The following is a 23,552-nucleotide window of genomic DNA, read 5'->3' on the forward strand; positions in this document are numbered from 1 at the left end:
CTCCACTACATCCTCTAGTACTCCACTACATCCTCTAGTACACCACTACATCCTCTAGTACACCACTACATCCTCTAGTACACCACTACATCCTCTAGTACACCACTACATCCTCTAGTACTCCACTACATCCTCTAGTACTCCACTACATCCTCTAGTACTCCACTACATCCTCTAGTACACCATTACATCCTCTAGTACTCCATTACATCCTCTAGTACTCCATTACATCCTCTAGTACTCCACTACATCCTCTAGTACTCCACTACATCCTCTAGCACTCCATTACATCCTCTAGCACTCCACTACATCCTCTAGCACTCCACTACATCCTCTAGTACTCCACTACATCCTCTAGTACTCCACTACATCCTCTAGTACTCCACTACATCCTCTAGTACACCACTACATCCTCTAGTACTCCACTACATCCTCTAGTACTCCACTACATCCTCTAGTACTCCACTACATCCTCTAGTACTCCACTACATGATCCTCTAGTACACCACTACATCCTCTAGTACACCATTACATCCTCTAGTACACCATTACATCCTCTAGTACTCCATTACATCCTCTAGTACTCCATTACATCCTCTAGTACACCATTACATCCTCCTCTAGTACACCATTACATCCTCCTCTAGTACACCATTACATCCTCCTCTAGTACACCATTACATCCTCCTCTAGTACACCATTACATCCTCCTCTAGTACACCATTACATCCTCCTCTAGTACACCATTACATACTATGTTCTCACAGAATACATAAGACCAAGTAATAAAATGGAGGTGAGTTGTGTCACACTGCGACTACAGTCACATATCCAGTCATATTGAGCCTGTCATAGTAAGAGCCGTGCACTTCTATGGGGCGTTCGGTCTCTGTAAACAATAACTCGCTACAAGAACCAAGCCCCAGTCCTGCGCTCCCTCCACCTTCTCACACAGACTCGACAATACCGTGACGTCATCACTGTGCGACTCCCTTCGGCGCTGTCATCCCCGCGTCACCGATGTAAACAAGATATGGCGGCCTCCCTGTCAGGTGAAGGGAGAAGCGGCAGTGATGTGGATGGAGCTTGTTCCGGAGAATCCCCCAGCGAGGAGCAGCGGTGCCCGGGCCTCCTCAGCCTCCCGGGGGAAGTGCTGGAGCTGCTGCTGTGCTCCGGGGACCTGGGACACAGGGACATCGCCAGTGTCACCTGTACCTGCCGGCGGCTGAGAGACGTGTGCGCTGCCCGGGGCAAAGTATGGCGGAGGCAGCTGTGTGCCCGGTGAGTGCTAGGTCAGTATAGAGGCCGCTCTGCAGCAGAGGTAGCACAGTACGGGGTGCACCGGGTGTACACGCAGGCGCTGTATGGACACTTCCAGATGTCATCACTCTTATTACATTATTATCTCAACTATTTCATGCCAAGTGTTATTACAACCTGTGATATTTCAGATAAAATAGTAATAATGAGGAAACTCCATCACATCTGCCGTAATATGCAGCTTCCATCCTGTCCATGCCGTACACTGTGATTCTGGTGGACACATATCTAACAGCTTCTCTCTTGTCACCCAGGTGGCCGTCTATAATGAAATATTACAACCAACTGGACCTTCTAGACTGGCGGGCGGAGTACAAGACGAGACACAAGGCCGGCATAGAGGCTCAAAGAATAGTGGCCGTGTTCTCCAAAGCGCTCATCATCGAGCATGTATGTTATTTTCCAGGGTTCATGTAATAATTGTCATTATTACACTATTATTTAACACCTAACTAATAACGATTGCCTACACCAATCCCCAATTACAAAATTCACTTTGGAAGCCTACCTGGCACCCAGCCAGAAGGAGCAGCAAGCCCCCATGGCGAGTTTTATTAAGGCGAGTCGCTGTGCATTCCTCCCTCAGTCATCCCATGCTCTGTCGGAGGAAGAAATGAGGGAGATGCTGGGGACATAGTGACTGCAGAAATAACACTCATCCCTTGTGACTCCTTCTGGCAGAGTTCAGATCACATTCGAAACATATGAGTGACACTGGTCCAAATCCACAAACTGCAACACAATTTAAAACCTAATCCATTTTATAAACAAATACCAGTAAAAATCACACTACTATGATCTATCTCACAAGTAAACTGTTTCCAAAGGTCCATATAACACCACATCAAGAGCAGTCCATAATTACAACAATGTAGTCACTTAATATTGTAATATATATATCATAGTATGTATTCACAGCTAGTTCATCAAAATTCAAGATGGTAGAAGTGCCACATGCAGGAGGGTAAATGATATTTTAAGTCATGAATATAGAGTTATATTCGGTAAGCTTACCCATAAAGTGTAAAGGTTCATGAGTGGAATACCCCTAGGGTGCAGGTATGCTTACAAAGTTCATTTTCTGAGACAGAAATTTTGTTAGCTAAAAATTAAGTTTGAAATGATAAAGTGCTATGCGACCCTATCATTTGGGTTTATTAGTGAAAATCTGGTGATCTTTAAGAAAATAAAATCCATAATTTTCTTCATTATATTTTGTCTGCTTTTAAAATTTAATTTGAGAAGTATATAAGGAAACCTTCAGTGTGTCCTAGGCGTAAAACAACTAGCTGGAGCAGGAACCTTTTAAAATATCATAACTTTAGGCCACTTTGCTTAGCCCTATTTACCTGTACATGGAGCAAACCAGCCAGACACGAAAGAGGTTTTCCAGGCCAACATCAACAAAAATAAACCTTGCTATTTGTGTAGTAGCCTCAATTCCTCTGATTCCCAGCCAGAGCTCCCGGGAAATAGTGTGGCTCTTGGGGACTCTGCAGCCAGTCACTGGCCTTAATCGTCAGATGCACAGGAACAGTAACATGCCGCGGATACATAGGTTATAGTATAATCTTCACTATAAGGAAATAAACTATGGATTATTTACCTGTATTTCTGTTTATTTAGCGTATGCCTTGTGAAGGCTTTAATGACCTTGACACTTCTGGATACCCGGTACATTTTATCGAAGATGAGCTGTTGTCCATCCTCAAAACTGAGAACGGGTAAGAGGCTGCAGTTTATCACACTATGATTTGGCTCAGTCAGTTTGGCTGGCTGTTTTTATTTAGTTTTTTCAAGGATCCAGTCCTCCAGTAGTGCTGCACAATGTCTACACTCAGCACAGCATGGGTCCTTCTACAGATCAGATATTACAGGGCCTTTAATAAAAATTTATAGACAAAAAATTTAAATATTTCTGACAATTTATAGCATTTCTGTCTGCACAATTGCCAGAAATAGAAATTCAGCTACCCCTAATCGAAGGAGTGGCATGTTGAGCATTCGTCCTGCCGCTTCATTCAATGTCTTAAGAGTTCTGGAACTTACACACCATAGACATTGAAGTGAGTGGCAGGATGCATGCACTGACAACATACTGTATATACTCGAGTATAAGCCGAGTTTTTCAGCACAAAAAATGTGCTGAAAACCCCTAACTTGCTTATACACAGGTCTATTTAAAAAAAAAAAAAAAAAAAAAGTGTTCTCTTCTTCCGACGCTTCACAGGCAGGTTCTCTTCTATACACTGATCCTCTGGCATGTCAGCGAGTGGCTGACATCAGGGTGCGTGCAACGTGCGATGCCGGAACATCGATGTATAGAAGAGCTCCTGCAGTAGGGACGTTGGAAGGTGAGTACACTTTTTTTTTTTTTCCCCCTTTATAGAGGGGGCTGATGGCTATATATTGTGGTTGGGAGGGGGGCATGGGCTGCAGGCTATATTTTGTGTGGGGGAGGCAGCGGCTGCAGGTACATACACTGTGGGGGGAGGGGGCAGGGGCTGCAGGCTATACACTGTGGGGGGAGGGGGCAGGGGCTGCAGGCTATATACTGTGAGGGGGGGCAGGGGCTGCAGGCTATATACTGTGAGGGGGGCAGGGGCTGCAGGCTATATACTGTGCGGGGGGCAGGGGCTGCAGGCTATATACTGTGAGGGGGGCAGGGGCTGCAGGCTATATACTGTGAGGGGGGGCAGGGGCTGCAGGCTATATACTGTGAGGGGGGGCAGGGGCTGCAGGCTATATACTGTGAGGGGGGGGCAGGGGCTGCAGGCTATATACTGTGAGGGGGGGCAGGGGCTGCAGGCTATATACTGTGAGGGGGGGGGCAGGGGCTGCAGGCTATATACTGTGAAAGGGGGGGCAGGGGCTGCAGGCTATATACTGTGAGGGGGGGGGGCAGGGGCTGCAGGCTATATACTGGGCGGCAGGGTCTGATGGCTATATAATGGGGGTGGGCCAGGGTCTGATGGCCATATACTGGGGGGAGGGCAGGTGCTGCTGGCTATATAGTGAGGCAGGAGAAGCAGGCTATATACTGGGGGGGGGGCAGGGGCTGCTGGCTTTATAACCGGGGGGGGGGGCTTGTCTATGACCGATGCATTACCCACCCTCGGCTTATAATCGAGTCCCACCCAGGTTAACATCTGCAAAGAGTTTGTATGTTCTCTCTGTGTTTGCGTGAGTTTCCTCCGGGTCCTCCGGTTTCCTCCCACACTCCAAAACATACTGTTAGGTTGTTTAGATTGTGAGCCCCATGGGGACAGGGACCAATTTGACATGCTTTGAGCAACGCTGTGTAATCTGTGTGTGCTATATAAATAAAGAATTATTATTATTACGGTAGTTGTCTGCTGTCTTCTCCCTTTACAGAGAAAGATAATCCTTCAGTTGGCTTTACTTTTACAAACTTGAAATGCTGCTTTTCTTTTAAAACATTTCATATCCATATTCCACAAAATTAGTAGTAGGCTCTTTAATTGTGATAACTCTTTTAAGCTTCTTCTGATGGATAAAAAGTAAATTGTTTTAAACATCTTGAATTATATTTGAGTTTTTTTTTTAATTTAGGAAATGCTTGACACAAAAGTACTGTGCAAAAAAAATCCTTTATTTTATGCGCCAAGAGGCGACTCTACGCAAGCTCAAGACCTTTCTCCAGGCACCTGTGAATCGCCAAGACATCTTGGAAGGTTTGTCATTGGTAATTTTGTTTTTCCAGCTATTTGTAGGCTTGTCTAGATGTTGGGAATAGGGCATCATAATGAGAAACATCATGAAGGACCAGACAACAACATTTAGAAGATTTTTTTTAATTGCCACTAGCTAAGAATAATCAAAAATTAAAAATAATGAAAATTCACCACACCACATGTAAGTGTAAATGTTTGATAATGGAACGAATGTGTGTATATATATATATATATTATTTATTTTTTCTTCGTTCCCCAGGGGCCGTTCTCATCGACCAGTATTGTAATCCTCTAGAAGACGTCAGCCCAGAGAATATTCAGGCAGAGATTGATGATATTACAAGAAAGGTGAAAGTTTACTTGAGTGCAAAAAACAGCAGACATCCAAGTTTGTCTATGGCAGGTTTGTAGACATTTCTACTAGGCGGTCATCCACAGTGTATTGGTACAGATCATTGGCGGCTTAACTAAGGGAATATGTGAGCTGAAAAGGTTAACATGGAGAAAATTGGACAAAAGTACTGCATGTGCTATTCTCTCTACACAGACCAATGGAAAATTAGATGCATAAGCTAGCCACTGACTGACTGACTATGATGGTCTTAAGTCTGAGGAACGTATGTATTACACTAACATAGCAAGCAGATTTAATTAGCCTTAACCCTTTTTAATGAAACGGTAATATTTATATATATTATAGAAAAACCTAAAAATTCAATTCTCCCCCTTTCCCTAGACAATATCTTTGAAATAGGTTTACATATCATAACAACTGTTTCATTAAAAAGTGGTAAAATTAAATAAACATTTACCAAAACATGTTAATGATATGTACAGTGCCATTTCATCACCATTTTCTAGGTTCAGAGGAATAAGATGCATATATTATTGTAAAACCTAAAAATTCAAATCTCCCCCTTTCCCTAGGACTGATAAATATCTTATTTACCGTTGCGTCCAAAATATTAAAATGTTTATTCCTGGCTGTGAACTCTGTGACGGAAAATATGGGCCAAATGTCTGTAATGGCACCTTTTCGCCATTTAGCAACGCCAAAAACTTGTATAAGAAGTAATCAAAAGCTCATACAGTCCCAAAAATGGTAGCAATGTAAGTGTCATCATGTCCTACAAAAAATGACCCCCTTATAAAGGTCAGTAGGCCTTTTTTTCTTGCACAAGGAATAAAATTGTGGTGTCATTTGGAGCACACACCGAAAGCCATAAAGAAAAGAAAATGCTATTCTCTACAAACTTGATCACATTTGACATTTTTTTTCCAGCTTCCCAGTGCACAGCATGGAATATGAAATGGTTCTCTCTAGGAAGTATAGATTGTGACCTGTACATTTGGGCACCAGTGGCCCCTGGTCAAAAAAGGGCTAATATACCCTATACATTTAGTATTGCGGAATGAAAGGAAATCTACCATTTGCTTTTATTCATTATGAACCAAACATACCTGAGTGGTTTTTGCTGAAAAAAAAAAAATTATAAAATAATGATAATGAAGCTCTGTCACTCCTGTGGCTTCCTGGGCTTCTCCTCACCATAATTATGCACCGCTCCAGCCTTGTCCTGCCCAGCGTAAACTGAGAATACGTCATCACTGTGTTACCCCTAACAGGCAGAAGTAATCAATCGCTGCACCATCCCCCAGCTGTTATGTATGAGTCATCCAGCTCCGGTTGATTAGTCGTGTCTCGACAGTTCAGGCAGCTCTTTTATGTACGGAAGCCAGTCTGCACCCAGCTTTCCCAAAGTCCTGAATTTGAGCAAAACCACTCGGTTCAGGGATTAAACAAGTATCTTTCTGAATCTGTGTAGCTACAGCATTCTCGCGGTATGTTTGGTTCATAATGCATAAAAACAAATGGTAGATTTCCTCTAAGGGGTTAATACATTTCCTTTAGCTGTGTAGTATGGAATCCATGCTGGAATGATTTGCTATGTTATGTTGCTTCCATTACGTGTACAAGAATATAACACACTTGACATTCTGGTCAATACAGGTGAATCCTACATAGAAGATCTCGATTTACAGGGACAAGCTCTGGAAGCTCTGAATCATGTTTTATTTACTGAGATGAAGTTTAAAGGGAATGTGGCAGATTTCTATAATCCACTGAATTCATATATCCACCAGGTAGGATTGTGAGTAACCACTGAATGTGTTCCCTCTCTTGTTCTGTAATATTCAATTTAGGTTGTCATGAAATGTGTTAAAATACACCTTACAGCTGATCATTGCAGCCTGGGACCAAAGTAAAGCATCCAGAGAGCTTCACCAGAGGTCACAGTGGGCAAAGGGGGTTGTCTGTAAGTCGGGTGTCCGTAAGTAGGGGACCGCCTGTAATTGACATGATTTACTTTTCTGGACTGAGTATAAATATTTTTATGTGAGAGCTTCTTTAACCCCTACGGGACTCGGCCTCTTTTGGCCTTAAGGTCGCGGCCCCATTCTTCAAATCTGACCTGTGTCACTATAAGTGGTTATAGCTTTGGAACGCTATGAGATATCCAGGGGATTTTGAGATTGTTTTCTCATGACATATTGTACTTCAAATTAGTTTAAAAATTTGGATGAAATCTTTTGCGTTTAGTTATGAAAAAAAACAAAATTTGGAAAAAATTTGGAAAAATTATTTATTTTCAACGTTCTAAATTCTCTACTTTTGATGCAGATAGTCATAGCTCCCAAATAAATTCATAACTTACATTTCCCAAATGTCTGCTTTATGTTGGCATGGTTTTTTAAGATTCCACATATTTTACTAGAATGTTATGAGGCTCAGAATTTAGGTGCCATTTTTCACATTTTTTGTAAAATCACCAAAACCTGTATTTAGATGGACCTGCTCAACTTCTAATTGACACTGAGAGGCCTAAATAATAGTGAGACTCGTAAATTACCCCATTTTGGAAACTACACACCTCAACGTATGAAAAACCACTTTTAAGAAGTTTGTTAACCCTTTACGTGTTTTATAGGGGTTAAAACAAAATGGAGGTGCAGTCTGCAAATTGTAATATTTTTTCACAATACACCCATTTTGGGTGGAAAATTAAACATTTACAATGGATTAAATGAAAAAAGGCTCCACAAAGTTTGTTACCCAATCTCTCCCGAGTACACGGATACTCTATATGTGGTGGTGACCTGCTGTATGGGTGCACAGCCGGGCATAGAAGGGAAGGAGGCGCCATCCAGATCAGATTAGCTATGTCACATTGTACAGGCTATAATTTTTTTCTTTTTTTAATGTGTACCTATAGGGGCTTATTTCTTTTGCCACATGAGATGCACTTTTCTGGTACGTAATTTGGGGGAATCTATAGGCTAATTGGTGAGATTTTATTAACTCTTTGTTGGTGGAGGAAATGAAAATCATCACTTTTCAGGAAGATTTTTATGGGCTTTTTTTTTGGCTGTTTACCATACCATAAAAATAGTATATTATTTTTATTCTATGGGTCGCCACGATTACAAAAAGACCTCATTTATATAGATTTTTTATTTTTTTTCCCATTTTTACTGAATAAAAAGTAATTTGGCAAAAATGTTGTTAATTTTAGCATCACCGTCTTTCATATGCATAACTTTTTTATTTTTCGCCTCACAAATCTGTTTAATGGTTTATTTTTTGTGAGAAGGATTGTTCTTTTTAGTGGTCTTATTTTAGAATGCATAACATTTTTTTTAAATCACTTTTTAGAGCATTTTTATAGGGTATTAATTGAAAATGATCTTTTTTCTGGAGCTTTTTGGGTTTTTTTTTACGGGGTTCACTTTGCAGATCTAATAACGATTCTGTTTTATTATGCAGATTGTTACGGACGCAGGGATACCAAATATGCGGGGGTTTTTTGTGTTTTTTATACTTTATTAAGTGTTTTTATAGGAAAGTGACATTTTAGGGGCTTATATTTTAATGCATTTATTTTTTATTTATTCTAATGTATTAACTTTGTGTTTTTGACTTTTTTTTTTTTTACTTATACATACTTGAACTTGAACCAGTGATGCTCTGATCACTGGTTCAAGTTCAATACACTGCTCTACAATACTATTTTATTGTAGAGCAGTGTAAACTGTCTGAGCATGCAGGCGCATGCTCGGACAGTTTGCAGTCAGACCCGGAAGGGGTCTGACTGCCAGGGAGACCGGGTAGCTCCGGGGCACATGCCAGTCCTCGGAGCTGCCCAGAAGTGGATCGGATCCCCCGGTAAGCGGCACTGGGGATCCGATCCACAGCGCAAACACCCTGTACTAGACAGCTGACAGCCGCTGCTTCTGGTACCGGCTCCGTTCGTGAGTCTGTGCCAGAAGCAGGACGTTATAGAACGTCCCCGTGCGCTAAGCATCTAGCGCCGGGGACGTACTATAACGTCCTGGTGTGCCTAGGGGTTAATGGCCCATGTATAATCTTAAAGCATATGTACCGGTACAGTATTTTTATGGCTAATGTTAATGGAATGGCATTTTATCAGATGAACACTGTGTGGGTCACTGTGTGCAAACCATTTTTTACATTCAACTACTGCAAATAATGATCATCAGAATTTTTAGAATGTGACAGCCTTTATGTACAAATCACTATTCAAATGGCACATAAAACATTGAATATATTATTGGGACATTTTATAGATAAGATGTAGATCAATTAGAGAAGATACAAAGAAGGAACACTATATTTTTAGTTTTATTACGTACAAGATAGGGTCCGGAGGTTTGTTCTTAAGTTGAATTTGTATGTAAGTCGAAACTGTATACTCTATAATTGTAGATCCAGACAAAAAAAAAATTGGCCCCAGTGACAATTGGAGTTTTTAAACATTTTTTGCTGTAATGGGACCAAGGATTATCAATAAAGCTTCATTACAGACACCTTACAGCTGATTATTGCAATCTGTTATTATAGTAACAATCAGAGAGCAGAGAGGGATTGGCTCCCAGGTGTTGTACGACCATGGCTTTGATGGGTCATTGTTGGGGTCCCATGCTCACCGCCCTTCTTTGCCACATGATGCTGTTATGTTTAATCCATTGTGTTCAAGAGGTATCTGGATACGGCACATAATATCATATGTTTTATATAATGGACTTTGGGGATGATGGTATGAGTTACAATACAACATCATGTACACCGGATTGGTAAGAGATCTGCAGTCAAGTATCAATAAACCCTTCTGTATGTAACATATTATGTATATTAGGTCTCCTGCACACCAATATGTGTTTTTAACAAGCTGCAAAGAATGGGCCGTGTTTCATCGTCTCACACACAAAATGATTGCCTGAGCCGCAAACTTGGGCAAAAATAACTTCTCTATAATTCACCATGAACACCCTGGTCATGTGTATTCTCCCATAGAAAGACATAGGGGTGTGTGCTAGCTTTTGAAACAATGGCTAGCACATGTCCAAAATATACATTCTCCTGCATGTAGCCTTAGTAATGTTGAATGTTACTGAACCATTTCTGCAGTGTGAAAGGAATGCCCATTGTAAACTTTATTGGATTCTATGAGGTATCTAACTTTATTCGTCTTCTGTTCTTTCTGGCCAGGAATTTGTGAGAATTTTTTTTCCTTTGTTTTCTAGGTCCTAATCAATAGGACGGGCATTCCAATCAGTCTGTCAGTGCTATATCTTACTCTGGCCAAACACCTGGGAATACGCTTGGAGCCAGTCAACTTTCCTCATCACTTCATGCTCCGCTGGTGCCAGCGTGCCCAAGGGTATGCATTAATTGTCTGTGAAATGAAGCATGATCAACAGTCGGAATATCTTATTTCATGTTTTATCTTTAAAGATCTTCACTGTCTTTTTTTTTTTTTTTGTTGCCTATTAAAGGGGGTTATTTGGAGGTTGCAAAACATGTCTGCTTATTTCCCCATAAAAAGTGCCACATTTGACCGTGGGTAGTGAATGATATTGCAGCTAAGCTCCATTCATATGCTGCTTACTTTCATGCTTTTTAAGTATTATTTAAAAGAGTTTACCACTTTACTTTACAGGTTTTCTGTAATGTGTGTGTGGCAAGATATTGAGTAACTTGCCAATATACATCTATTAAATGTTCTGCACTACTTTCTTTATGCACATATAAAGTGTTCTCTGGCTTCATTCGCACTAGAAATCTTAGGTTTTTTTTATTGTGGGATCCCACCTTATGGGACAGCGGTGATTTTTTTTTTTTTTTTTTAACCCCAGGGGTGGAGAAGACCTCTGTAACCTAAAATGAGTTAGTGGAAACTCGGCAAATGGAACCAGAACTTGTACTGAAACAGATAAGTTAGGCTCGGTTCACACTTGACTCCTAAAAGGAGTCTTCGGAAACTAAGAACGGCAAGAAAAAAAAAAAGATGCTGGCTGCTGCACTATTTTTTTCCTCTATTGCAGAATGCTCTGAACACGGGTGTGAATTTAACCTTGTAGAGATGTATTTCTTTATCACAGTTGATAATATTTCCAATCCTTCCCAGGTCAATGTATAGAAACTTTTTTGTGACAGTCTGTAATTTGTCTTTAAATAAACCCTGATGACATTTTTCCCCCCTATAGAGCTTCTATCATCACGGATTATGTATATGTGGATGCATTTGGAAATGGGAAATGTCTTACAGCAAAGGAATGTGAATACATGATTGGGCAACATGTTACTGAAGAGTTCTATGCAGCAGTGAGCACTAAGGAAGTCCTGCAGCGAATGGTGGGAAACCTTCTTAACCTGGGCAAAAGGTGAGATAGTAAAATGCTATTGAATTATACTGATATATTAATCTCTATAATACATCCACCCTTTTGTGGTCTGACAGTTCATTGCTTTTTGTTATCAGACCACCATCACGGTGTTGCTACTGTACCTTGGTGCTGTGGGTTTTGGGAAAGAAAATATCTAGATAAAATGGAAATAGTTTATCTCTATGCAAAACCATTCTGTGGTATAAAACATGGTTTTCATGGTTATGAATGGCCTTCCAATGTGCATAGTGGTGCAAACACAAGCATCGTCCTGGCCATTTGTACTGAACACTGTCCCCCTCTGTACTGAGTGATTCTAGCAATTCCTTAATGGGACACTAGAGATATCACTCTGCCACAGCAGGGGTAAGTATGTTTACTTGTCAGGTTCCCTTTAAAGCAGCGCTGCCTCTTTTGGCAATTTTTGAATAAATATGAAATATATGGTACATTTTAAATTAAATTTTGGCTACATGAAATCTGCATAACTGTGACCCCAGGTATGTTAAAACCAATCTCTAGGGCCTCTGTATGGCAATTACATCGGTGCTGAAGTGTCATAACTTCTGACAGACTCAGTCTGACTTGGAAGGCACATTTGACATTTACAGATTTGGCATCTGGTCATATAATGACAATGCTGATACCAGTCATACATTATGAAGTGGTTGATTTTTGCTGTCTACAATCTGTATGTATTTTCTCATTCTAATTTCTTTAAGGGAAAGTAAAGATCGGAGCTTTATGCTGCTGAGAGTGTCGCTGGATCTGTACCTGGCTATGTATCCAGACAGTGTTCAGCATCTATTGCTACAAGCTCGCTTATATTTCCACTTGGGGATCTGGCCTGAAAAGGTACGGATTAAATATATCCTTTATAGCCATGCAGAACATACCCATTTCAGATAAAACCGCTATTGGAAATGTCTTCTGCATCTTCTTGTGCTGCGCAAATGTGAAATATATTGCCTCTCCGTTTTAGGGGTCTTGTATGACCTAATGTGGTATTGTATAGGAGGAACATGAATGCGCCCAAAATGATTCTTCCTTTCCTTTTGTGTAGTAACAAGTTCCCAGAGCAGCTTCAACATGAAAAGTCGTATGTAAGAAAATGATTTAGTATAGTCCCATTATTAGTAGTAAACCAACCTTAGGAGAGGAAAAAGAACTGGACCGCACACTCACAAAATATAAAACTATCTATTGGCGCTAGGCTACATCTACAAAACAAACTCCAGGTTCCTAGTTACATTTTAAACAAATTGCATAAGCATTAACCACTTCACGGTGACCTTGTTGTAGTGGCTCCCTATTCTATTAGGTGCGGCATCACATGGCATCCACCACCTGCAACGCAGGACCCGCTGGGACCAAGACCCAGCAGCTCCCCTGAACCCATACAGGCAGGCATAGCCCCTCATAGCTCCCGGGCCCGGGTCCCCACTAGCACCGCACCATAGAAGATGCAGTTTCCATGCAATACCACACGATGTGGACAGGTCTTATATGCTCGCCATGTGTGAACAGGTCTTGAATACTCACTGTTTTATGTCAGACACTGGCTGAGAGGAAGTAGGCGGCCACTACATGCAGTCTCCTGCAAATTTAAAAACTCCTGGGTCAAATGGGGTGGAGTGCTTGGTACCAGGAGAAAAAAAAAGGAAAATAAATGAGGGTTCTCCTTCTATGGTGCAGTGCTAGTGGGGGCTATTCTCACCAGTATGGGTATTGGTCCTTGCTGGTGCTGCTTCGCACCTAATAGCGTAGGGACCCGCTAGAACAAGGTCACGGTGAAGAGGTTAGTGGGCTTATGCAATTTGATCAAAATGTAACTTCAAGTTTGTTTTGTAGTGGCAATAGATCATTGTGTGATGTGCGGTCCACTTCTTTTTCTCTCTCCCAATGTTGGCCATTAATAGTAGTAGCATCGGTCGCTATGTGAACTGCATGGAAGTCAAACATTTTATTGTAAAGAAAACTAAAGCTGTGTGAAGCATTGCATTAAACTTTTAATACTCTGCTGATTCTTTTAGGTTTTAGATATTCTGCAGAATATTCAAGCACTGGACCCTTCGCAGCATGGTGCTGTGGCGTATCTAGTCCAGCATACTTTGGAGCATATAGAGAGGCGCCGAGAGGACAGTGGACCAAACGTGAAGCTCAGATCCAGTGAGAAAGAAGTGTGTTATTCTGTGGGACTTCTTGTGAGGCACAAGAGGTAGGATCTGATTGATGCCTGACGTGGAGATCCCACTCTAAGCTAGTCAGGTTTGCGGAAACAGACAAACTTTGTTCTATGCTGTTGCTGTTACTTCCAGATAGGTGACTAGGACTTGCAGAAATGGCATTACACAATGAGCATCTCTGCAACTTGGAGGTAACAGAAATTGCTAAGCTCACTCTGCTACTGCTATTTATGTAATTCCTATTCATTTCTACGGTGGTTGCAAAATTGGCTCAGATAGAAAGGAGCTTTTAATCCCTTCACATCCGGGGGTAGAATAGAGAAGGCTCACGGACCGAGCCCTCTCCGTATGTGGCAGGTATATTACACAGCTGACACCTGCTGGTAACTGCTGTGGTTGGCGCAGCAGTTAGCCTGTTGGGTTTGACTGTGGCACCTAACCGTGCTACATATGGGCGCCCCTATATTTTATGGCTGATCAGCGCCCCCCGTGTCATCATCAGAGGGCACTGATTGGTTGCCATAAAAGCTGGAAGCCTTTTTAAAGGCTCCAACAGCTTTCTTTCAGAATCCTGTATTACAGTCTGTCGGAGATAAACTGTAATACAGCAGCAGAGTATTCACAACACCCTGCAATACAATAGTGTTTCAGTATACTGTATTGTATAAGTGATCAGACCCCTAGGTGGCCTAAAATAGTATTAAAAAAAAAAATTTCAAATCACTCCCCCTTTCCCTAAAACACATAGGAAAAAAAGTAAATCATAAAAATGTTCAGTATTGCCTCAAAAAAATTCTTTATTTTCAAAGTTCTAAATTCTCTACTTTTGATGCAGATAGTCATAGCACCCAAATAAATTCATAATTTACATTTCTTAAATGTCTGCTTTATGTTGGCATGGTTTTTTAAGATTTCAAATATTTTGATAGAATGTTATGAGGCTCAGAATTTGGGTATCATTTTTCACATTTTTTGAATGTATGAAAAAGCACTTTTAAGAAGTTTGTTAACCCTTTAGGTGTTTTATAGGGGTTAAAATAAAATTGAGGTGTGGTCTACAAATTGTAATATTTTTCATTCATTTTGGGTGGAAAATTAAACATTTGCAATGGATTAAATGAAAAAAGGCTCTACAAAGTTTGATACCCAATTCCTCCCAGTACCAATACCCCATATGTGGTGGTAACCTGCTGTACAGGCGCACGGCCGCGCATAGAATGGAAGGGGGCAGATTTTCATTGTCACATTGTACAGGATATAATTTTGTTTCTATTTTAATGTGGACCTATAGGGCCTTATTTTGCCACATGAGATGCACTTTTCTGGTACATAATTTTGGGGCATCTATAGCTAATTGGTGAGATTTTATTAACTATTTTGTAGGTGGAGGAAATGAAAATCATCAATGTTTAGGAAGAGTTTTTTGTGTTTGGCCGTTTACCAAACCATAAAAATGATTACGAAAACACCTCATTTATATAGTTCCCCCCCCCCTCCCCATTTTTACTGAATAAAAAGTAATTTGGCAAAAATGTTGTTAATTTTAGCAGCACCGACTTCATATGCATAATTTTTTTTATTTTTCGGCAGACAAATCTGGTTAATGGCTTATTTTTTCCAAGCATTGTTCTTTTTAATGGTCTTATTTTAGAGTGCGTAACTTTTTTAAATCACTTTTTAGAGTATTTTGTAAAGGGTATTTAAGATTATCTTTTTTAGGAGTGTTTTATAGTGTTGTTTTTTATGGGGTTCACTACTGCAGATCTAATAATGATTCTGGAAGCAGCAATACCAAATATGTGGGGGGTTTGTGTGTTTTATTCAATTTTACTGAATAAAAACTAATTTGGTGAAATCCTTGTTCATTTTGGCATCACCATCTTTTCTTATGCATGTTTTTCTTTTTATTTTTAGGCTGAGGAATCTGGTTAAGGGCCTATTTTATGCAAGAAGAGTTGTTCTTTTTAGTGGTCTTATTTTACAGTGTGTCACATTTTTTAAATCACTTTTTAGAGCATTTTTTTAAAGGTATTAATTAAAAATTATCTTCTGAAAGTTTTTTTTTTTTTTGATTTCCCCTGCGTTTATCATGCAGGTTGAGTAATGATTCTATTTTATTATACAGATTGTTACGGACGCGGGAATACCAAATATGTGTGTGGGGGGGGGGGGTTGTGTGTTTGTGTTTTTTTATACTTAAGTGTTTTTATGGGAAAGTGACATTTTAGGGGCTTATATTTTTATGTATTTATTTTTCATTTATTCTAATGTTTAAACGTTATTGTTTTTAACTTATTTTGCTTATACATACTTGAACTTGAACCACCAATGCTCTGATCACAGGTTCAAGTACAATACACTGCTCTACAATACTAATTCATTATAGCGCAGTATAAACTGTCTGAGCATTCAGATGCATGCGCAGACAGTTTACAGTCTGACTGGCAAGAACATCGGGCAGTCCCGGGGCATTTGGCAGACCTTGGGGCTGCCCAGAAGTGGATCAGATCCCCCGCTAAGCGGCATGGGGGATCCGTTCCATAGGAAGACCCTTAAACGCTGCGGTCATAAATCGACTCCTTTCGCGAGTGTTAGAGCTGACAGCTGCTGCTTCTGGTGCCGGCTCTGTTCGTGAGCCGGTCCCAGAAGCGGGGCATTATAGAATGTCCCTGTGCGGGAAGTATCTTCCCGCTGGGAAATACTTTAACATCCAGGTGCACGTAGGGGGTTAAAAAGCTACTTGGTGTTCGACACCCACTGATTCTATAATGACCAGGAATAAAAAAAAAAAATCTCTAGAAATGCTCCTTTTACATTGTTTTATGTTTACATTTATTATTTTCTGTCTTCTTTCTTTGAAATATATAGATATGGTTATAGCGGTGTGATTTTTGGCTGGGATCCTGTGTGCATGATGCCACCAGACTGGATTGAAAACTTGAGTGTACACCAACTCCCTCAAGGAGCAAACCAGCCATTTTACAGCATTTTGCTTGAAGACGGATCTTGTAGTTATGTTGCACAGGGTGAGTAGTGACCACTAGCTGATATTGGGGCAGGATGTTCCATGATTTATGGAATATTATTGGCAATTTAACATCGATATTTACAGGCATCTATAATGCACCAAATACTGTGGTGTGATATGTGATAAGCAGGGGCCCAGGGCCCCTCTTCTTTCAAATGAATCTTGAATTGTGTTTCTAGGTGCCATGGATCCAGAGATATTCAGGTTTAAAGTGAGAATATCAGGTGCCATTTTTATATATAAAAATCACTTCCAACGGCAGTTTAACAGTTAATATCTCCGTTTTACAAAAACATAGAAACACAAATTTAGATTCATATAAAAGGAAATAGGAAAAAAGAAGTAAGGTTCTATGTGTCACAGAGCCAGAGATACAGCTCTATGAACTGTACCACACACACACACACACACACACACACACACACACACACACACACACACACACACACACACACACACACACACACACACACACACACTTCTTAGCCATCAGACTGCAGGGAGCATTTGCTGCACACAGGAGCTGCTGCACCTCACAGATAATGGAAATGTTCACTTTATATGTTACTACATTTTGAGAAGGGATAATATCAACTAATATTCATGTTTTTAACCCTTCTCCCTTCTCTATGCAGAACGATCTAAGAACACACTTTGGGCCACATGTATCAATCGTTTTTTTCTGTTGTTTTTGCGCATTTTCATTCTGGCGCACTGTTTTTGCGCCTTTTTTGCGACTAAACGCCAAACTAGCTGCGCAGCAAAAATAACCAGCTTTCCCTCATTTATCCTAGCAATCCAGATGTTTTGCTGCTCTTAATGATATTCATCACTTGCGACTTTTCATTTGGCCGCAAAAACGGGCGCAAAGACACTCCAGCCGGAAGGTGGCGTTAACGGAGAAGTAGCACTGAGCCCCTTTGCAGAACAGCTCATTTCTAGCAGCAAAGCTCAGCCAGACACTGCAGACACAAGAACATATAATACAGACATTACAGACATGAGTACAGATAATACAGACATGAGATACTCTGCAGACAGGAGCTGCAGACTCTATTTACAGTTCATCACCTTCTATTTACAAAACATTCTGCAGAATCCTGAGCTCAAAGCAAGAGAGAAGAGAACGTTACAGAATGTTGCACATAGTACAGACAAGTGTCCCCCGTGTAATTCTGCACAGTATCACCAGTGTGTCTGAGGAGGATACTGTGCAGAATTACAGGGGTGCAGCAGGAGACCAGCACTGGGGGATCCCCTCCAGGAGAAGCCCCTGCTGAGGAGGTCACTGGGTGTCACACACCTGGGTGCTGCTGTGGGTGTTATCTTCATTCTGGGATGTGGGAGAAGCAGAGAGGAGCTTGTAGCAGGATGACATGTAAGTGCCTGAATCTAACATTATGCCTTAATTGCGCCTAAACTGTGTTAAAGTAAAGTGATTAATAAGAGGCAGAAAATTACCTTATCACAGTTGGTTATAGCTTGTGATAATTCTGGAAAACAGTGCGCCAGAATTTAGGCGCAACTACTACACTTAGGCGCACAAAAGTGATAAATGTGGCCCTTTCTCTCTTATTCCCTTTTATTTTTTTTTTGTTGGGAAAATTGACTGATACGATGAACATTCAATCCTCTTCGCCTAATGTGACTACACCGCGACCAGAACATGTCCATAAAGTTATATGTAACACCAAACACACACATGTTCTGTAATAAAGTTCTTATTTCCCACCATCCTCCATTATTTACACCCATGTTATGACGTTCTCACTCTCATTCTTATGAAGCGGGGAGGGTTCTGTTATTGTGCGGATAATACAATGGCGCACATCTAAAAGTGACTTTTATTATCTCATTAGAGAGGTTTATGGATATATAGTTATTTATTTGGGTTACTATTGTGTAAGGAACAGACAATGTTACATCTGTGTGAATTTTCTGCATTTCCATTTGCTGCATATTTTGGTGAATACAGTGTATTGGTGTGGGGTCTGTATGATCTCCTCACATCTTACTGTTTTAGGAAAGTATATTTTCTTTATGTAAGTATCTGGATTTGTACATATTTTAGAGGAAATTTTGAATGTTAATTGCCAAATGCATGGCCTGGTTGTCTGCTTTCAAAATTCTGTAGGTTTTATGGCGCCTTTTCTTTTTATTCTGTTTTATTGATATATTTTGCAGGTTGTGACTGTCTAAAAATTTCTAGCTGAAAAGAAGATATCTAGTTATTACAGTTTTAGTGATATTATGTGGATTTATTTATGTGAACATATCAATATGGGACATTTGTGAACTCTACACATGTCCGTCTATTACATTTAGGAGATGTGAAGGTAAACATTTTCTGTTTGGATCAAATTTTTTGCCATCAAAGTCAAATTTTAAGTATATTTTTATAAAATGTTTCAATTTGAATCAAAATTGCATGAAGGCGCCTATGTCTATAAACTCTTTGAAGCAATTTTGAAAATGGGGCAAGTGTCTGCTTTCAGAAAATATCGGTCCCTCTCCCCAATGGGGCTCACAGTCTAATCAACCTACCAGTAATTTTTTGGAGCGTGTGAGGAAACTGGAGGACCCGGAGGAAACCCACGCAGACACAGAGAGAACATACAAAATCTTTGCAGATGTCGACCAGCGCTGCAAGGCTGTAGTGCTAATCACGGAGCCACCATGCTGCCCATAAATCTCCCTATCATCTATCTATCTCCTATAAAATTCTACCATATTACAGTTTGTTTTACCATACTAAAGGGGGCCTCTTGCTGACTGTGACTGGTCATAAAATAGTTTTATTTCGGGCCCCACTTTTAGTTTTGCCCAGGGCCCCACTTTGTCTAGAACCGGCCCTGGTGATAAGAGACGTTGTTGCGCTTGGTTTCCCACAGTCCATAGCCATGCTAAAAAAGCAGCTGATAGAAAGAAATATTATTTGTACATGGATGCCATTGTCTTTTTATTTGTGACCATGTGTACTGGACCTAAATGAGATCAGCAGATTTTAAGGACCTTTTCTTTTCTGTGACTTAATGTTTATGGCTACATTCTGTTCTGGCTGTTATTTACTAGCAGTCATTGCGGTGTAAGTGTGATGTCCTAGAGCTGCCTCCACCCTGAATTAGCAATTCCTACCCCTTCAACAAGGGTATCTGCACCACAGCTTTGCACAGCCTGTTACTACTGCTGAGCTCTCTGCAAGTCCTCCTAATACACTGGAAAACTTGGCTACAACAACTAACATCATGGTCCCCCCCTGTACCATCAGACAGGACCCATTGTCGCCTATATTCTTTCTTCACCCTGCTGGCCCTGAGTGGGGAAGAGGCCTACACTATGACTGTTCTACCATAACCCCTGCGGCTAGGCTGCAACCAAGCCAGACTCTCTGTTCCTGGTTCTCATCTGCCCCCATACACTGCCAGCCCCTGCTGGTGATTCTCAGAGTATTGTATTGTATGAATAGATAAATCCCCAACATGTACTAATCTTTTCTATTCTTCTCTCCCTCACAGAAAATCTTGAACCTCATCCAGATCCAGGACCGATTCAGCACCCTGATATTGCCCATTACTTCTCTGAGTTTACAGGAGAGCACTATATAGCAAATAAAGAACTACAGCTTCAGTATCCAGAAGACACTGACTTCACCATTCAGCAGAGCAGGCTTAGACAATCGGACACTCCTCCACTGGGACCCTGATTTGGGTCTTTTATTTATAGCTCTTTTAGCTCCCGATGCACATGCAGGATACCATTATGCAAGCACTGTTACATGGGGTCCACTCCAATACACCTCTACTCATATCCCGGTTACAGCTGCTGAGAATGGGGCTCACATCATAGTAATAGGACTCGAGGTTTGTGAGAAGAGAACATCTTCATGAATATATATCATAGCATGCTGTATAGTATCTTCACTGTCATATAGCTAATTGTATGCTTTCATTAGCTATTATATGAGGTCCATATTACAAGACGCCACACTGGATACATTACTTACCTCTATACGTCATGGGAAGCATCACTACACAGCTATGGTTGTCATTATTCTACAGGGGAGAATAATGTGTTCATCTTATATGGGGTTAATGAAACATATCTGTATATAACTAGATTACTGTATTCTTATATTTCTCTTGTCTATTCTGAAGCTTATCTTGGGGTACGTGCAGCCGGCGGCTTTTGTAGCCTCAGGAAGCTGAAATCTGATTTTGACACAAATTTTATGCCTCAATGTTAATCAGAGATTCTTGACAGAATCTAAGTGCAGATAGGACTTTTTTGGTGATAAATTGGAGCCTGTGTTCCCCCTAGCACTTACATATATATTTTGTTTTTGTGTTGCTGTCTGTGTTACATATTTTAATGTTTTTAAACCACAAGGCTTTTTTTATGTAAATGGCCACTTGGGTGCATTTCTGCCCTGCACCACCTCCCGGTGCATTACTTCTAGTGCAATTCTGTAGAGTACTCTAGTCTAGTGTGTGCTCTTTATAACCCCATCCCTACTGATTCTAGTAAAAGAAAATCAGTGAACACAAACCTTTTTTTTTTTTTTTTGGTTTGGATAAGGGAACAGATCCCTTTTTCATCTCTGCTGCTCTTTACATGTGGACCTCTCTAGTTATGTGAGTAGAAGGGGAGTTTGTTTTTTCAGTAAAAGTGCAGTATGATATTTGTGTCTTTAGTATTTATACATTTATGTATAGCTGCTTTTTTCTGTACAACTAAAAATCTTTATGAAAAGATACAATTCCGGAAGAAACGTGTGCATTTCATCGGCTGCTACAACCAGTACACAGTGTGTTATTTGTGGCACGGGTCAAGATGACTGCTGGAATAGGATCTGCTCTGGATTTGGTAGCTGTGTCAGACAGCTGTGTGTGAACGCACAGACATCAATTTGTCTGTGTGCTATACTTTAAGCGCATAATACGCAGGCACATTTTACATTTTGGTGCATAAGGTCTTCAAGTGAGTTTGTCCTTAGAATTAGGATGGAATAAAATTGGGAATCTGTGTGTTTAGCTGCCCCAAGCATCTACTATCATTATCAATGGGCATATGACTTTGTACCAATTCTGATCAACTCTCTGGGGGAAAAAAGATAGCGGACCCACAGCATGGGGCACAGCTGCTTCTTATATGTGAATGGCATGCAGCCTCTATTATATGTGATAACTAGCCTAACCAGAGTGAATCCAGAAAAACTCCTTTATTACGTTTTCTTGTATGTTAAACCATGACCTTCTTATGTCATTTCTAAATATCTTCACAGTTTAGTCATTAACTACCTTGAATCACACCAAGCGCGGTGCTGTGAGGTGCAGGCATACGTGTGTAGGTCCACTACTGCAATGGTAAATTTCCATACATGGGAGAATAAGGTTTATTTATTTTTTTGCATTATACTATTTGATGAGATTTATTATATTTGTTTACAAATGGGTGGAAGAAAATAAAATGAAAAGTTTTTTAAATGTTGAGTTCATTTGGAGAAAAATTAACAAACATGTTAGATACTGATACTGTTTTGGTACCACATAAAAGCCCAATATACTGCAAAAAGAAATTAAGAAATCGTAAAAAGTTATTAACCCTTAAATAATCATCTAGACGTCTCAACATCATAGTCCAGTGGTCACAAAGTGATTATAAAAATCACTGTGGAGAGATGTATTAATGTCTGTTTAGAGGCATTAAAGGAACTTCCAGGATTTCAAAACCAATGTACTTTTTGAAAAAGAAAAATTTTGAGTTTCATTTTTGTATCCACCATGTTGAGTAATGAAGTGACATCTAATGGTTATTTTATCAGCCACCTTCCCTTGTCTTGCTTTACAAACTGAATTGCTGCTAGACTGCAGTTTTCCTTTCCTGCATTGTACATAATGATATCCAAAACCACTTCTAGGATATATTTCATTTGTGTTCTTTTAGTTTCAGTTCAGTCAATGGGCTCTAGGTAATATATTCTATGCTGGAGTTTACTGAGGAAGCTGTGTTGATGAAAGGAATGTGTTCTTGAAGTTTCCATTATTACACTGTGGCACAGCATAGCAAAGCCCTTTCTATAAAGCTGAGCCAGGTACATTTTGTATCTCGTCACAGCCGGATGCTCCGGCACAGGTGCTACTATTCATTCACGGACCTGACTGAATAAATATCGGAAAATGTCTGTTTCCTAGCGTTCTTTTCTCTGTTCATCATGTCTTTAATGTTGCACTGCATTACAACCTAATAAAAGAACAAGTGTTGGCAACACATGCACATTTGGGTTCGGCCTTTCAATCAAGGTCTTCTGTGTCGAGGTCTATTTTGTCACCTAAACCTTCCTAAGTTACAATTGACAGCATAGATGCTGAAAGAAACTTCCTAAAAACTAAAGGCCTCTACGACCCAGCTTCAGAGCAGGATGAAGCTAGCACCAAAGATCTACCTTCATTTCTGGAAGACTTTTTTGGGTTTCTCTAAATATTTCTAATATTTTGGATCTTCTCTAAAAAGGGTTAGATGGAGACCTTAAAACCGGTACAAATGGCAGCACTTAGTGCTTTTCTGGACACATGACCC

At 40.4% G+C, this 23,552-nt stretch overlaps 1 protein-coding gene across 2 annotated transcripts; it reads left to right on the top strand.

The window, feature by feature from the left end:
• The first annotated feature begins 973 nt into the window (after nt 1-973).
• Nucleotides 974-23,157, top strand: FBXO21 (F-box protein 21). 2 transcript variants are annotated; one of them, XM_072142534.1, is made up of 12 exons: nt 974-1,281; nt 1,575-1,710; nt 2,947-3,044; nt 4,894-5,015; nt 5,275-5,418; nt 7,027-7,160; nt 10,620-10,756; nt 11,583-11,759; nt 12,485-12,617; nt 13,796-13,980; nt 16,817-16,974; nt 20,492-23,157. In XM_072142534.1, exons 1-12 carry the CDS (start codon nt 1,034-1,036, stop codon nt 20,677-20,679), a joined length of 1,860 nt encoding a protein of 619 aa, XP_071998635.1. In that variant the 5' UTR covers nt 974-1,033; the 3' UTR covers nt 20,680-23,157. The 2 variants fall into 2 exon arrangements, with proteins under 2 accessions (XP_071998635.1, XP_071998626.1); XM_072142525.1 differs by having other exon boundaries at nt 1,129-1,292.
• Nucleotides 23,158-23,552: the final 395 nt, after the last annotated feature.

Source organism: Engystomops pustulosus, chromosome 1 (genome assembly GCF_040894005.1).
Source record: "Engystomops pustulosus chromosome 1, aEngPut4.maternal, whole genome shotgun sequence".
In the NCBI taxonomy this organism is placed as follows: domain Eukaryota; kingdom Metazoa; phylum Chordata; class Amphibia; order Anura; family Leptodactylidae; genus Engystomops; species Engystomops pustulosus.